The sequence below is a fragment of the Balaenoptera ricei genome, chromosome X (genome assembly GCF_028023285.1).
Source record: "Balaenoptera ricei isolate mBalRic1 chromosome X, mBalRic1.hap2, whole genome shotgun sequence".
NCBI classification, from domain to species: Eukaryota; Metazoa; Chordata; class Mammalia; order Artiodactyla; family Balaenopteridae; genus Balaenoptera; species Balaenoptera ricei.
In genome coordinates, this window is record NC_082660.1 from 63,180,654 (window position 1) to 63,197,127 (window position 16,474).

The following is a 16,474-nucleotide window of genomic DNA, read 5'->3' on the forward strand; positions in this document are numbered from 1 at the left end:
ACTAATGTATGACAAAGGAGGCAAGGATATACAATTGAGACAAGACAGTCTCTTCAATAAGTGGTGCTGGGAAAACTGGACAGCTACATGTAATAGAATGAAATTAGGACACTCCCTAACACCATATACAAAAATAAACTCAAAATGCATTAGAGACCTAAATGTAAGACCGGGAAGTATAAATCTCTTAGAGGCAAACATAAGCAGAACACTGTTTGACATAAATCACAGCAAGATCTTTTTTGATCCACCTCCTAGAGTAATGGAAATAAAAACAAAAATAAACAAATGGGACCTAATGAAACTTAAAAGCTTTTGCACAGCAAAGGAAACCATAAACAAGACGAAGAGACAACCCTCAGAATGGGAGAAAATATTTGCAAATGAATCAACGGACAAGGATTAATCTCCAAAATATATAAACAGCTCATGCAGCTCAATATTATAGAAACAAACAACCCAATCCCAAAAACTGGCAGAAGACCTAAATAGACATTTCCCCAAAGAAGACATACAGATGGCCAAGAAGCACGTGAAAAGATGCTCAACATCACTAATTATTAGAGAAATGCAAATCAAAACTACAATGAGGTATCACCTCACGCCAGTCAGAATGGCCATCATCAGCAAATCTACAAACAACAAATGCTGGAGAGGGTGTGGAGAAAAGGGAAACCTCTTGCACTGTGGTGGGAATGTAAATTGATACAGCCACTATGGAGAACAGTATGGAGGTTTCTTAAAAAAAACTAAAAATAGAATTACCATATGATCCAGCAATCCCACTATTGGGCATATACCCAGAGAAAACCGTAATTCAAAAAGACACATGCACCCCAATGTTCATTGCAGCACTATTTACAATAGCCAGGTCATGGAAGCAACCTAAATGCCCATCGACAGATGAATGGATAAAGAAGTTGTGGTACATATATACAATGGAATATTACTCAGCCATAAAAAGGAATGAAGTTGAGTCATTTGTTGAGACGTGGATGGATCCAGAGACTGTCATACAGAGCGAAGTAAGTCAGAAAGAGAAAAATAAATATCGTATATTAACACATGCATGTGGAACCTAGAAAAATGGTACAGATGAACCGGTTTGCAGGGCAGAAGTTGAGACACAGATGTAGAGAACAAACGTATGGACACCAAGGGCGGAAAGCCGCGGTGGGGTGGGGATGGTGGTGTGATGAATTGGGCGATTGGGATTGACATGTATACACTGATGTGTATAAAATTGATGACTAATAAGCTGCTGTATAAAAAAATAAATAAAATTAAATTTTAAAAAAACTAATACTAAACTTTCTTTGGGTTATTTGTATGGAAATATGTTAATATAAATGTTCCAGATATCACGTGAAATTCCTAGAAATCTTATATGTTCTGGTATAATGTTATAAGTCATAATTCTAGTTATTACTTTAAAATGTATATCTCAGAAATAACTAAATTTCCTTGTCAATTGCATTATTATGAACTTTCATCAAATCTTTAACCGTAGTCATTTTTAAGTCTTTTGTCATTTACAGACAGTTCTGCATGTACTCTGATTCTTTTGCAAAAATGTTCCTATAAAAGGTTTCATCTTCAAGGAATTCATGGAGAAGACTCTGATAAGTCCAGGTTTCTGGTAACTCACTATACTGCTGAACTGAATGAATAAGCATTTTCTGAACTCTAATGGAAAACTGAATTCATAAAAGTGCTAACAAAAGATCAAGATGAAAAAAAAAATTAATTACATAGGACTGAGTGAACTGATGAGGATGATAATTTTTGTGACTTTCTGTTTGAATAAAAAAAAAAAGATGTAACTTTATGTAAAAAGAACTTAATGCAAAACAATGTCACCCTTCTCATATATTTTCTCGTTTTAGAAAATATAGATATTTTCTGTTAAAAATGTGATTTATGCTGACACGTAATACATTGATTATTGTTATTATAAATGAATTAATAAATATTTTTAAGTTTCAAAAAAAAACAAAAGGAGAGAAAGACAAATAATCTATGTTATCACTTATATGTGGAATCTAAAAGGTTAATAAGACAAACAAATATATATAACAAAACAGAAACAAACTCACAGATACAGAGAACAAACTAGTGGTTACCAGTGGGGAGAGGGAAGGAAGAAAGGACAAGAAAGGGGTTGGGGGTTTAGAGATGCAAACTACTATGTATAAAATAAATAAGCAACAAGGGTATATGGTACAGCACAGGGAAATATAGCCATTATTTTGAAATAACTTTAAATGGAGTATAATCTATAAAAATATTGAATCACTATGTTGTACACATGAAACTAGTATTGTAAATTAACTATACTTCAATAAAATACATATATACATACATACATGCATACATACACACATATCAAAAGGATAAACAATAAAATAAACAAAATAGTTACCGACAGGAGAAGGGAGGGAACAGAGTAAAGAGGACAGAGATAGAAGCTAGGCTTCTCTGAATATACTTCCTTTAGATTTGACTTGACTTCAGAACCATGTCAATATTTTACATAATTATAAAACAAAATTCAGGGACTTCCCTGGTGGTGCAGTGGTTAAGAATCCGCCTGGCAATTCAGGGGACACGGGTTTGATCCCTAGTCCGGGAAGAGCCCACATGCCGCAGAGCAACTAAGCCCATGCACCACAACTACTGAGCCCACAAGCCACAACTACTGAAGCCCACGCACCCTAGGGCCCATGTTCCGCAACTACTGAGCCCACGTGCTGCAACTACTGAAGCCCACGTGCCTAGAGCTCGTGCTCCGCAACAAGAGAAGCCACCGCGATGAGAAGTCCAGGCACTGCAACAAGAGTAGCCCCTGCTCACCACAACTAGAGAAAGCCCGGGTGCAGCAACGAAGGCCCAATGCAGCCATAAATAAATAATAAAATAAAACAAAATTCAATCCCAATGGGTAAGTGGGAGCAATCACAAAAATCAAAAGCAAGCAGAAGCAAATAAACCTAACTATGTATCAAGTCGATAGCTTAATCATAGGGAAAGGAATTATTTCAGGTAATTTTAAGATATTTTAATAATATTAAAACAATATTTTGACTGTACATCCCTAGTGAGATATATGTTAAGAATAAAAGTGCAAAAAAATTCCTAAACGTTTTTAGAAATCATTCTTTGTAATAATATCGATATTGCTATATCCTGAAACTGTTATAAAAATACATTTTCTAGGATAAAAGAGGTTATTCATTACTTTAATGTTAGCCACCAAGATTTTTAGCACCAAAGACACACAAATATAAAATCAAGAAGCTAAGTAAACCCCTATAATCCTAAATATCAATTGGAAATATTAGTATGAACTCATTATATACTTTCTCTCTTAAAAAAATATATATGTCATAGCTCTGTCCACTAAAAAGGTCTAGAAACCATAACCAATGCAATAGTGATGAGCATTTGTGACGTCCAGACTGTGGGTTCTAAACAACGTTCTCCACTAAAAGAAAACAGGGCTCCTTAGAGGAATGGCTGATTCCAGGTCTAGGGTAGGAACTATACAAGATAAGCCTGGATATCTTGTCATATCAGAAACCAAATGAAACTATTAAAGACTGCTGAGGTCGTGCCAAAAGGACTCAGAATCACTTAAAGAGGCTCCTTCCAGCCCAAAATAGGACATTGTGCTTCAATAAGAATAATAACTACAATGGATTGAAAGTCATTAAATATGTTAAAATCCATGAGTTCACAGTAATACTCTTTTTTAAAAAAACCCACTTAGTCATCATTTAAGGATGTTACAGAACCAACTCATTATTCTGAAAACTGTTAAATAAAGGGGAAGAGTCAGGACTTTCTTATATGATATATACTTCAGAGTAACCAAATAGTTGATAAAAGTTTCTCTCTATTCCAGTTAATAAACAAAATAACTACAGAATTAGAATATGCAGACCCCCACAGAAATAATGGATCTGGGGACAATAATCATCAAAGGACACTAACACAACAGAAAAGAGACAAGTAGTCATTAGTGCCTCCTGATGGAAGTACACCATACCGCCTATGAATTAATTCTTGACAAAAATGAACCTGAATCAGATCAAGTTTCTAAATCTAACTACCAGTTTACAGGAAAAACAGAGGACAAAGTACTACATTAAATAACACCATAAGGATGCAGTTATCAGAATCCAGAATTTAAGTAAACTATAGAACATATTAACAAAATACAAGGTGTGGACTTTAATCCTGATTCTAAAAAACCAACTGGAAAGAAGGGGGGGGAGGTAAGTGGGAAGGGTTGGGGGAGGGAAGACTGGATATTTGATGATTTTAGAAAAATCTTTATTAAATTTTATCAGGTATGATAATGGGTATTGGGTTTGAACAAAAAAGATATCCGGTCTTTTAGAGACATGTACTGAAATATTTATGGGCAAAATAATGCTTTTTTGGATTTATTTCAAAATAATCCATGGGGCCAGGGGTTTGCTGTTACAGGAGATATAGAAGAAACAAGAGTGGTCATGAGTTGATGATTACTCTAGCTGAGTGATAGGTAAATAGGGGAATCATACTATCTTTTCTGCTTCATGTGTACATTTGAGCTTTTCAATAAAATATTGTTATAAAACACTAGGAAAAATATTTTCCACTAAAAAAACATACTTGCCTCTAGGGAGCAAGACAGGGGGTAGAAAGGGATGGAGCAGAAAACTATTACTTTTTATTACTTTCCTTATTTTCATAAATCCTGAATTATAAGTTCAATATTTAGTCCACTGAATCACTGTAATAACAACTACAGTACTGTTGAGACCTTTAATTGTAATAGATATAATTATTATAAAAGTAACATTGCTAGAACTAAAGGATATAACCCCTTTCCAGCTTTACACTAACTTCAACCATCTACACAGGAGTAATGACTCTCTCACCGCATCTGCACTTTCTCCTGATTTAATTAGGACTTACCAAAATTTGTCTTCGAATAGCTTCTTCTGAAGCAGCTGAGCCTTCACACATACACTCCAACTTGCAAGCAACATGCTGTACTGCAAAACAGTAATTAGATACCCATAAACACAAAACATTCATTCCCCTTTTATACACACACATAAAGAGAAAAGAGGAGTGAAGTGAAACCACTTTTGTTGTTAAAAATAAGAACTTTAAAGGTCTTTTTAAAAAATCAATTATCAAAAGTAAATGACCTGAAAATCACCAAATTAATCACGTGCTTAATGCTTTAGTCAGACAGATATCTAATTTTCAAATTTTAATTTCTGCCTGTCTTAAATCCCAAAGACTCACATGATGCTCTTGTATGTACCATGCTGGCAGCAAAGTAATTCTAAGTAGAACTGGAATCTAAAGCTATTCAACATCTGACAAAATTTATGAACATCAGAATGGTTTAAGATTATTCTCCTAAAATGTGAAACTGTCTAAATATATTTTCTGCAGATGAGGTAAAAGTTCTTGAAGCATAACTTAGAAAATACAGATATCTTCATTATACAGTTCATTTACCCTGAAAGTAGGAAAGTTTGAATAATTGTAACCTCTTTAGTTGTGTGGTTTCTTTCATCATAAAACATACCCAATTTTTTAAAGATGACTTCACATATAACTGAACTAGTTGCCTTGATGTTATTAAATCTCAGCAGCCATTCTACCTATGCTAATACCATTTTTAATTAATATTCCAATGAAAAAGAGAAGATTTGCCCAGCTTAAATTACGGGTAATTGAAGTAGTCAAATTTTTATTAACCATTATAAAATGTAAAATTTATTCATCCCTCAACAAATTTAATTTGTTTCTGGGAAAAAAACTTTCAGTAAAATAATTTCTAAACATATATTTACATTGTCCTGCATTTCCAGTTTTGAAAATGTTTCCTTTATTTTTTTCAAAGTTTACTAATTCTTCCGTACTCTCAAGGACCCTGATCTCAATTATTTTCCCTCTCCAAAGATTTCTTCAGTGCTTCCCTCTCAACTTACTCCTTCCCCTCTACCTTCAAATATATCCATCTCCCTTCCTTGAAAAAATTCAGCTAACCCCACTGTGCTTCAAGCTTCCCTCCCATTTCTCCTCTTCCTCTCATTGTCAAACTTCTTGAACTGAATGACCTACTATCTGTTTTATTGCTATTCCCTCGTCTCCTTAATGCCCTGCAATCTGTTTTACATCCTTACCACTTTACTAAAGCTGCACTCCCAAAGATCACCTTCCCTGACTTCACAGCAACATTTCACAATGATCATAATAACCTTTTTGAAAACTACTACTTCCTGTGCCTCACTCTATCCTGGTTCAGCATTGAGCAGTGTCCCTCTGTGGGAAATGTCTTAGTCTAAGAACTTTGCTCCAGCCCCACATTCTTGATCCAGCTGTGTATAGTTATCACCAATAAGCCTTCAGGCCAAAGGCACCTGAGGCTCAGACAGAATGCTACTTCAGTATAAAGATGTTTTCTTTGTTGCTGTTGCTCTACCCTTGTCTTCTCATCAGCCTGTTCTTGGCCCCTCTATACTATAAACATCTTGGTTAGGTGCTTGCTGACTGACTCCTTGCATCTGCCTTACTCTGCTCCATCAGTGCCCACAGCTTGATATCTGAATTGACTTTAAGCAACATATAGATTTGCATCCTCTGGCATTTGTGAATTCTTTATTTTTACTGTTTATTTAGCTTTAACCCATTCCTTCCTAAATCCGCAAGCATAATGTATGCCTGGTATTTTTGCTCTGGAGTCTTACCTTGTCCCTTTCACCTACTGCCTGCCATAACATGGTATGACAACCCTATAAAAGAGTATGTACTCAATAAGTGGGTAGTGAGTCTCCTCTAGAATATTTTGACTGTTACTTGTGGTCTCCTATCCTTGCTCTTTTTCTTCCCAGTCCTTAACTGGAAGAATTAAGGTTAAAATCTCAGTACTCTGTTCTCTCAACACCATTGGTTCTTAATATTTGGTATGCATGAGAATTCCTGAGAAATTTTTTCAAATTACAGACATGCCCAGGTTTCATCCTAAACCCCCCAAATCAAAACCTCCAATGGTGGAGCCTGGGCATCTGTATTTTAAAAGGCTCCACAGGTGACTCTCATTTATATCAGTATCTAAGAACCACTGCTCTTTATTTTCTCCCTCAGAGAACTCAACAATTCTTGTGGCTTCAACAGTCATCTCCATGTGAATAACCATCAAATCTACAGGCAGCCTGACCTTTCTCACAAGCTCCAGCCTCACATCTCCAACCTTATTGTCACCTCAAATACAACAGGTCTAAAACTAAAGTTTAAGAGTCATTCCACTACTTCTGCCTTTCCTATTTCTGTTCATTGTTCCATAATTCTTCCCAATAATAATAAATTGTAGTGCATAAATCTTAATGACGTTTTGAACACAACACAATCCAGGCACAATGAATTTGTTTTTGAGACAAAATATCTTCCAATCAACAGATTTTGAGAATAAAACTTTTTAAAATCAGAGGCTTCCTGCACTACACCCTGTTTTCCACTGTATCCTAAAAGTATTATACACATAATAAGCACCCAAATATCTAAGAACTGCTACATGCAGAGTAAGTACATTAGGAAAGGTCCTAGGGCTGCAGCTCCCACTTCATCTACCAAATCCCCACTATTTGACAAGCAGTGAAAAACAGCCAGAGCAATGTTCCTTGATATGCAGAATGGGAGAAGTTTAGAATTAAAGCATTTTAACATCGCACAGTTCACCTGTGTAGTAAGTTTCTCCCACAGATGAATTTCCAACTCTTCCCTCCTCACAACTACAAGATCTAAGGCTTCTAGCAGCAATGATGTCAACATTTATCTGAGAGTTAAAGAGACAGAACCGTTCTCTAAACATCCTAATAGAGGAGTGGGCTAAAAAGTAAGTATATTATTGACTATATCAACCACTAATTACCCTATACATACACTGAACTTGTATACAGTTTGGTTTATATTCATAAAGATAAATACTTAATATTAAATTCTATCTGTTGCATACAGACAAAATTCATTTGTCTACAAGCCAAGCACTCCACAGATTCACCTTTTGGTTTGTTGCCTCAATGTATCCTTTATAATGGGACATATTACTTTCCATAAATGCATTAACTGTCCCTATCCTTGTTGGAAATCAGTAACTGTCAGCACACTAGACCCTGCCCATTTAGCTAAAGCACTCAAACTCTGCCAGACAGTAGATCACATTTAATACATCTAAGCAGCTGAATATGGTTTTGGGGTTTTGTTTTGTTGTTGTTATCCTTGTTTGCTCTGACAAAAAACTTCTATAATTTTTCTCAGTAACTCAGTCCAATGTTCTTTAACCCACCTCATGAAGAAACTATTCTTTATAGACTTTTTAATCTGAATTCCTCACATAGCAACATTTTTCATTATTTTACTAATGGAGAGGAGAAACTACTATTTGATGGTTCTTCAGAATCCTGAAGATTCTGATCATCTCTTCTCCAAGGAAATAATCCATGTCCTTTGAAATTTTTCAAGTTCTCATTTTCCCGCCTCATTTTTAATCATCTCTGTTGTTCACCACCAGACTATTTCTTGCAGTTACGCTTTTAAATTTCTATTAATAAGGAGCTAAGCTCTGCAAAACCACAAAACCAAGGCAGGGTTTGCTTGAGAAACCACTGCTTATGGGTTGTTTTGTTTAGTTTTCTTTTAACAAATCTGCATCTAAGAACAGGTCAAAATATTATTTAAACTGCAGGAACACAATCTAATGTATAATAAAGAATACTCATAACATGAGTCACAAAACATATACGTACCTTTAGCGATCTGCTCTTCACTTAAACCCAAAGCTGTTTTCTTGGTAACTGCCCAGTTCCACAGGTTTACTGCCATTTCTTCAAGCTGTACAACAGAAACATTTTCTTAGGCACTTAAAATACTGTCCACCTCCAATGGTATTTTCTTTCGTGCATGTTTCACGTTTATGTGACTATTGTGAGTCATTTACAGGTCCTCCATAATCTAGTCCCATTTTAACTTTTCTCCCAAAAACTTACCCACAGAGTAATTATCTTATTGTCCCATGAACACAACTTGTTCATTCCTGTGTACCTTTATTCATACTGTTGGCTTCATCTGATATACCTCCTCCCATGATCTTTATGTAACTCAAATCCAAATTCACCCTCGCCAAGAACATACATGAAGTTTTCAGCAACCATTACAGTCTTCATTGGTCTCTCTCTTCTTTGAATTCCTATATTAACTAAGTTTTACATAACTGAGCAATTAACTATGCTACTGTGTATGATTTATTCTTTGTTTTTATTGTTACTCTTATTTCCCAACTAGACTCCTTGAAATCAAAGATCATATCTCACTCAATTTATGTAGCACTTATAATACCTGCCAAAGTGCTAAATACAGAATACATATTAAAATAATAAGATTTGTTGTTTTATTATGTTCTGTTCTAGGGACTATGGGGGCAAAGATTCTAGTAGCTTCTTCTGGTTTTATCTATCAGGTGGAACATAGTCAACTGGATGGAAAAGTAAATCAAGCTCATAGTATCTCAAGAATAAAATTTGCAGTAGATTGGTTTCTGGCAAGAGAGCTCTGAAGGCAATAGTTGTTCTTGGGTGCTACTATTACCTCAGACCAATATGCCATAGCTCTGGCCTAAGTCTCCCGGGTGTGCTATACTGACTATGATAGAAGCTATATACCATTATCTTATCATAATCATATTGGTAGTAATACGACTAAGAGGAGTAACTGGAAAAAAATTTTAAACTCAGTTTGTGTACAATAACGGTGCACAATTGTATTTTAGTTTATTTCCTCAAGACCACTTTTTCCCCCTACAATTCCACATTTCCCTGATGAGCTTCCCTTTAAATGGATTATTTATTTAGCATGGCCATCATTTCACTACTATTCTGCAGCTAATTATCATGCTCATCTCCATCTCTCTCACACAGTATCCCAATGCCACAGCTGACCTCATGATGACTTTCACATGAAATATTATTTGATTTGTTTCATCAAAAGCACATGGAGGGCTTCCCGGGTGGCACAGTGGTTGAGAATCTGCCTGCTAATGCAGGGGACACGAGTTCGAGCCCTGGTCTGGGAAGATCCCACATGCCGCGGAGCAACTGGGCCCGTGAGCCACAATTACTGAGCCTGCGCGTCTGGAGCCTGTGCTCCGCAACAAGAGAGGCCGTGATAGTGAGAGGCCCGCGCACCGCGATGAAGAGTGGGCCCCGCTTGCCACAACTAGAGAAAGCCCTCTCCCAGAAACGAAGACCCAACACAGCCAAAAATTAAAAAATTAAAAATTCTTTAAAAAAAAAAAAAAAAAAAGCGCATGGAGTTAATATCTGACTTAAAATTTCCCAGAGGAACAAATGGTATTTAGGTAGAAAAATAAAACATGCAGAGGAAAACAGCTTAAAGCTGCCATTTTGGGTATTTTGGAAAGCAATTTGACAATATGTAAAAGGAGCCAAAAAATGTTCATACCTTTTTTTTTTAACATTTTTATTGGAATATAATTGCTTTACAACGGTGTGTTAGTTTCTGCTTTATAACAAAGTGAATCAGTTATACATATACATATGTGCCGATATCTCTTCCCACTTGCGTCTCCCTCCCTCCCACCCTCCCTATCCCACCCTTCTAGCTGGTCACATAGCACCGAGCTGATCTCCCTGTGCTATGTGACTGCTTCTCACTAGCTATCTATTTTACATTTGGTAGTGTACATATGTCCACATATACACTACCACTCTCTCACTTTGTCCCAGCTTACCCTCCCCCCTCCCCGTGTCCTCAAGTCCATTCTCTAGTGGGTCTGTGTCTTTAGTCCCATCTTGCCCCTAGGTTCTTTTTTTTTTCTTTTAATATATTTATTTATTTATTTTTGGTTGCGTTAGGTCTTCGTTGCTGCTCACAGGCTTTCTCTAGTTGCAGCAAGCAGGGGCTACTCTTCGTTGCGGTGCGTGGGCTTCTCATGTTGCAGAGCACGGGCTCTAGGCATGTGGGCTTCAGTAGTTGTGGCGCACGGGCTTAGCTGCTCCACGGCATGCGGGATCTTCCTGGACCAGGGCTCGAACCCGTGTCCCCTGCATTGGCAGGCAGACTCTCAACCACTGCGCCAGCAGGGAAGCCACAACTCTTTTTGAATCATAGTTTTCTCAGGGTATATGCCCAGTAGTTGGATTGCTGGGTTGTATGGTAGTTCTATTTTTAGTTTTTTAAGGAACCTCCATACGGTTCTCCATAGTGGCTGTATCAATTTACATTCCCACCAACAGTGCAAGAGGGTTCCCCTTTCTCCACACCCTCTCCAGCATTTATTGTTTGTAGATTTTTGGATGATGGCCATTCTGACCGGTGTGAGATGATATCACATTGTAGTTTCCTGTTTTTGTTTTTTTAATTAATTTATTTATTTGTTTTTGGTTTTTTTTGCTCTGTTGGGTCTTTGTTCTGTGTGCAGGCTTTCTCTACTTGCAGCGAGTGGTGTGCAGGCTTCTTGTTATCGTGGCTTCGCTTGTTGCAGAGCATGGGCTCTTGAGAGCAGTCTCAGTAGTTGTGGCACACGGCCTTAGTTGCTCCGCGGCATGTGGGAATCTTCCCGGGCCAGGGATCAAACCTGTGTCCCCTGCATTGGCAGGCAGATTCCCACCCACTGCGCCACAAGGGAAGCCCCGCATTGTAGTTTTGATTTGCATTTCTCTAATGATTAATGATGTTAAGCATTCTTTCATGTGTTTGTTGGCAATCTATACATCTTCTTTGGAGAAATGTCTATTTAGGTCTTCTGCCCATTTTTGGATTGGGTTGTTTGTTTTTTTGATATTGAGCTGCATGAGCTGCTTGTAAATTGTGGAGATTAATCCTTTGTCAGTTGCTTCATTTGCAAATATTTTCTCCCATTCTCAGGGTTGTCTTTTCGTCTTGTTTATGGTTTCCTTTGCGTGCAAAAGCTTTTAAGTTTCATTAGGTCTCATTTGTTTACTTTTGCTTTCATTTCCATTGCTCTAGGAGCTGGGTCATAAAGGACCTTGCTGTGATTTATGTCATAGAGTGTTCTGCCTATGCTTTCCTCTAAGAGTCTGAGAGTGTCTGGCCTTACATTTAGGTCTTTAATCCATTTTGAGTTTATTTTTGTGTATGGTGTTAGGAAGTTTTCTAATTTCATCCTTTTACATGTAGCTGTCCAGTTTTCCCAGCACCACTTACTGAAGAGGCTGTCTTTTCTCCACTGTAAATGCTTGCCTCTTTTACCAAAGATAAGGTGACCATATGTTCGTGGGTTTATCTCTGGGCTTTCTATCCTGTTCCATCGATCTATATTTCTGTTTTTGTACCAGTGCCATATCGTCTTGATTACTGTAGCTTTAGTATAGTCTGAAGTCAGGAAGCCTGATTCCTCCAGCTCCGTTTTTCTTTCTCAAGATTGCTTTGGCTATCCTGGGTCTTTTGTGTTTCCCTACAAATTGTGAAATTTTTTGTTCTAGTTCTGTGAAAAATGCCATTGGTAGTTTGATAGGGATTGCATTGAATCTGTAGATTGCTTTGGGTAGTATAGTCATTTTCACAATGTTGATTCTTCCAATCCAAGAACATGGTATATCTCTCCATCTGTTTGTATCATCTGTAATTTCTTTCATCAGTGTCTTATAGTTTTCTGCATACAGGTCTTTTGTCTCCTTAGGTAGGTTTATTCCTAGGTATTTTATTCTTTTTCTTGCAATGGTAAATGGGAGTGTTTTCTTAATTTCACTTTCAGATATTTCACCATTAGTGTATAGGAATGCAAGAGATTTCTGTGCATTAATTTTGTATCCTGCTACTTTACCAAATTCATTGAGTAGCTCTAGTAGTTATCTGGTAACATCTTTAGGATTCTCTATGTATAGTATCATGTCATCTGAAAACAGTCACAGCTCTATTTCTTCTTTTCTGATTTGGATTCCTTTTATTTCTTTTTCTTCTCTGATTGCTGTGGCTAAAACTTCCAAACCTATGTTGAATAATAGTGGTGAGAGTGGGCAACCTTGTCTTCTTCCTGATCTTACTGGAAATGGTTTCAGTTTTTCACCATTGAGGACAAGGTTGGCTGTGGGTTTGTCATATATGGCCTTTATTATGCTGAGGTAAGTTCCCTCTATGCCTACTTTTTGGAGGGTTTTTATCATAAATGGGTGTTGAATTTTGTCGAAAGCTTTCTCTGCATCTATTGAGATGACCATATGGTTTTCCTCCCTCAATTTGTTAGTATGGTGTATCACACTGATTGATTTGCGTATATTGAAGAATCCTTGCATTCCTGGGATAAAACCCACTTGATCATGGTGTATGATTCTTTTAATGTGCTGTTGGATTCTGTTTGCTAGTATTTTGTTGAGGATATTTACATCTATGTTCATCAGTGATATTGGTCTGTAGTTTTCTTTTTTTGTGACGTCTTTGTCTGGTTTTGGTATCAGGGTGATGGTGGCCTCGTAGAATGAGTTGGGGAGTGTTCCTCCCTCTGCTATATTTTGGAAGTGTTTGAGAAGCATAGGTGTTAGCTCTTCCCTAAATGTCTGATAGAATTCGCCTGTGAAGACATCTGGTCCTGGACTTTTATTTGTTGGAAGATTTTTAATCACAGTTTCAATTTCAGTGCTTGTGATGTTCATATCTTTTGACACAGTAATTGCTTTTCTGAGACTCTATCCTTTGGAAATAATCCAAAATATGAAGGGGATCACCTCTGCACTGAATAGTGTTCCACACATCATTATTTACAATAGTGAAAAATTATTTCACTATTGAACAACATAAGTGTCCATTAATTAAGAAATACACAGATGAAATATGCTAAATCCACTAGAAAGAATATTATTCAGCCATTTAAAATAGTGGTCACATTGGCACAAAAACAGACATAGAGATCAGTGGAACACAACAGAGAGCCCAGAAATAAACCCATGTACCTATAGTCAATTAATCTATGACAAAGACAAAGGAAGCAAGAATATACAATTGGGAAAAGAGAGTCTCTTCAGCAACTGGTATTGGGAAAGCTGGACAGCAACATGTAAATCCATGAAGTTAGAACACTCCCTCATACCATGTATAGAAATAAACTCAAAATGTCTTAAATACTTAAATATAAGACATGACACCATAAAACTCCTAGAAGAGAACATAGGCAAAACATTCTCAGACATAAATCATAGCAGTATCTTCTTAGATCTGTCTCCCAAGGCAAAAGAAATAAAAGCAAAAACAAACAAATTAGGGACTTCCCTGGTGGCGCAGTGGTTAAGAATCCGCCTGCCAATGCAGGGGACACAGGTTCGAGCCCTGGTCTGGGAAGATACCACATGCCGCGGAGCAACTAAGCCCATGTGCCACAACTATTGAGCCTGCTCTCTAGAGCCCGTGTGCCACATCTATTGAAGCCCACACGCCTAGAGCCCATGCTCCGCAACAAGAGAAGCCACTGCAATGAGAAGCACAGGCACCACAACAAAGAGTAGCCCCCACTCGCCGCAACTAGAGAAGGCCCGCATGCAGCAGTGAAGACCCAACGCAATCAAAAATAAATAAATTAATTAATTTTTAAAAATTTTAAAAATAAACAAATGGGACGTAATTAAACTTAAAAGTTTTTCCACAGCAAAAAAAAAAAAAAAAAGCAACAAAATGAAAAGACAACCTAAAGAACGGAAAAAAATATGTGCAAATCATGGAACCGATAAGGGCTTAATTGCCAAAATATACAAATAGCTCATAAAACTCAATATCAAAAAAACAACCCAATCAAAAATTGGGCACACAGGGAGATGAGCTCCGTGCTTTGTGACCACCTAGAGGGGTGGGATAGGGAGGGTGGGAGGGAGGGAGACGCAAGAGGGAAGAGATATGGGGACATATGTATATGTATAACTGATTCACTTTGTTATAAAGCAGAAACTAACACACCATTGTAAAGCAATTATACTCCAATAAAGATGTTAAAAAATATATAAATAAATAAAATAAAATAAAAAATAAACGTTTTTTTAAAAATAAAATAAATTGGGAAGAAAACCTAAATAGACATTTCTCCAAAGAAAACATACAGATGGCCAACAGGCACATGAAAAGATGCTCAACATCACTATTAGATAAATGCAAATCAAAACTACAATGAGGTATCATCTCATACAAGTCAGAATGGCAACTACAAATTATCAGAAAGTCTACAAATAATAAATACTAAAGATAGTGTGGAGAAAACTGTTGGTGGGAATGTAAATTGATACAGCCACTATGGAGAACAGTATGGAAGTTCCTTAAAAAAACAAAAATAGAGTTACCATATGATCCAGCAATGTCACTCCTGGGCATATATCCAGAGAAGACAAAAAACTCTAATTCGAAAAGATACATATACCCCAATTCTCATAGCAGTGCTATTTACAATAGCCAAGACAGGGAGGCAACCTAAATGTCTATCAACAGATGAACGGATAAAGAATATGTGGTGTGTGTGTGTGTGTGTGTGTATGTGTACATACATACATACACAATGGAATGTTACTCAGCCATAAAAAAGAATGAGGGAGTTCCCTGGTGGCCTAGTGGTTAGGACTCCAGGCTTTCACTACCATGGCCTGGGTTCAATCCCTGGTCAGGGAGCAGAGATCTCACAAGCCATGCAGCATGGCCAAAGAAAAAAAAAAAAAGAATGAAATAATGCCATGTGCATAATGTGAAGTTAAGTCAGACAGAGAAAGACAAATATCATATGATATCTCCTATTTGTGGAATCTAAAAAAAAATGATACAAATGAACTTATTTACAAAACAGAAACAGACTCACAGACATAGAAAACAAACTTATGGGACTTCCCTGGTGGCCCAGTGGGTAAGACTCTGTGCTCCCAATAAAGGCGGCCTGGGTTCAATTCCTGGTTAGGGAACTAGATCCCGCATGTGCGCCGCAACTAAGAAGTCCACATGCCACAACTAAGAAGTCTGCATGCCGCAACTAGATCCCACATGCTGCAGCCAAGATCCCAAGTGCTGCAACCAAGACCCGGCACAGCCAAAATAAATAAACAAATAAATATTAAAAAAAAAAGAAAACAAACTTATGGTTACACAAGGCGAAAGGTGGGGGAGGGATAAATTAGGAGTTTGGGATTAACAGATACACACTACTATATATAAAACAGGTAAACAAGGACCAACTGTATAGCTCGGGAAACTATATTCAGTGTATCGTAATAACCTACAATGGAAAAGAATCTGAAAAAGAACATATATCTGAATCACTTTGCTGTACACCTGAAACTAACACATTATTATAAATCGGCTATACTTCAACAAAATTCTTTTTAATTTTAAAAATATAACATTGCAAAAAAAAGAAAGGGTAAGATTAATTCTGACTATAAACACTGCATATTCACAAAATGCAGATTTA

General features: G+C 37.0%; 1 protein-coding gene across 1 annotated transcript in view; it reads right to left on the minus strand.

Moving 5' to 3' along the window:
- The window catches only part of TEX11 (testis expressed 11), a 362,907-nt gene that overhangs the window by 317,091 nt on the left and 29,342 nt on the right, over positions 1-16,474 (minus strand). Inside the window, exons 4-5 of the mRNA XM_059910602.1 lie at positions 8,814-8,898; positions 4,966-5,045 (exon numbers count right to left, since the gene is read on the minus strand). Coding sequence (XP_059766585.1) covers positions 4,966-5,045; positions 8,814-8,898 — 165 coding nt within the window. The remainder of the gene's footprint in view (positions 1-4,965; positions 5,046-8,813; positions 8,899-16,474) is intronic.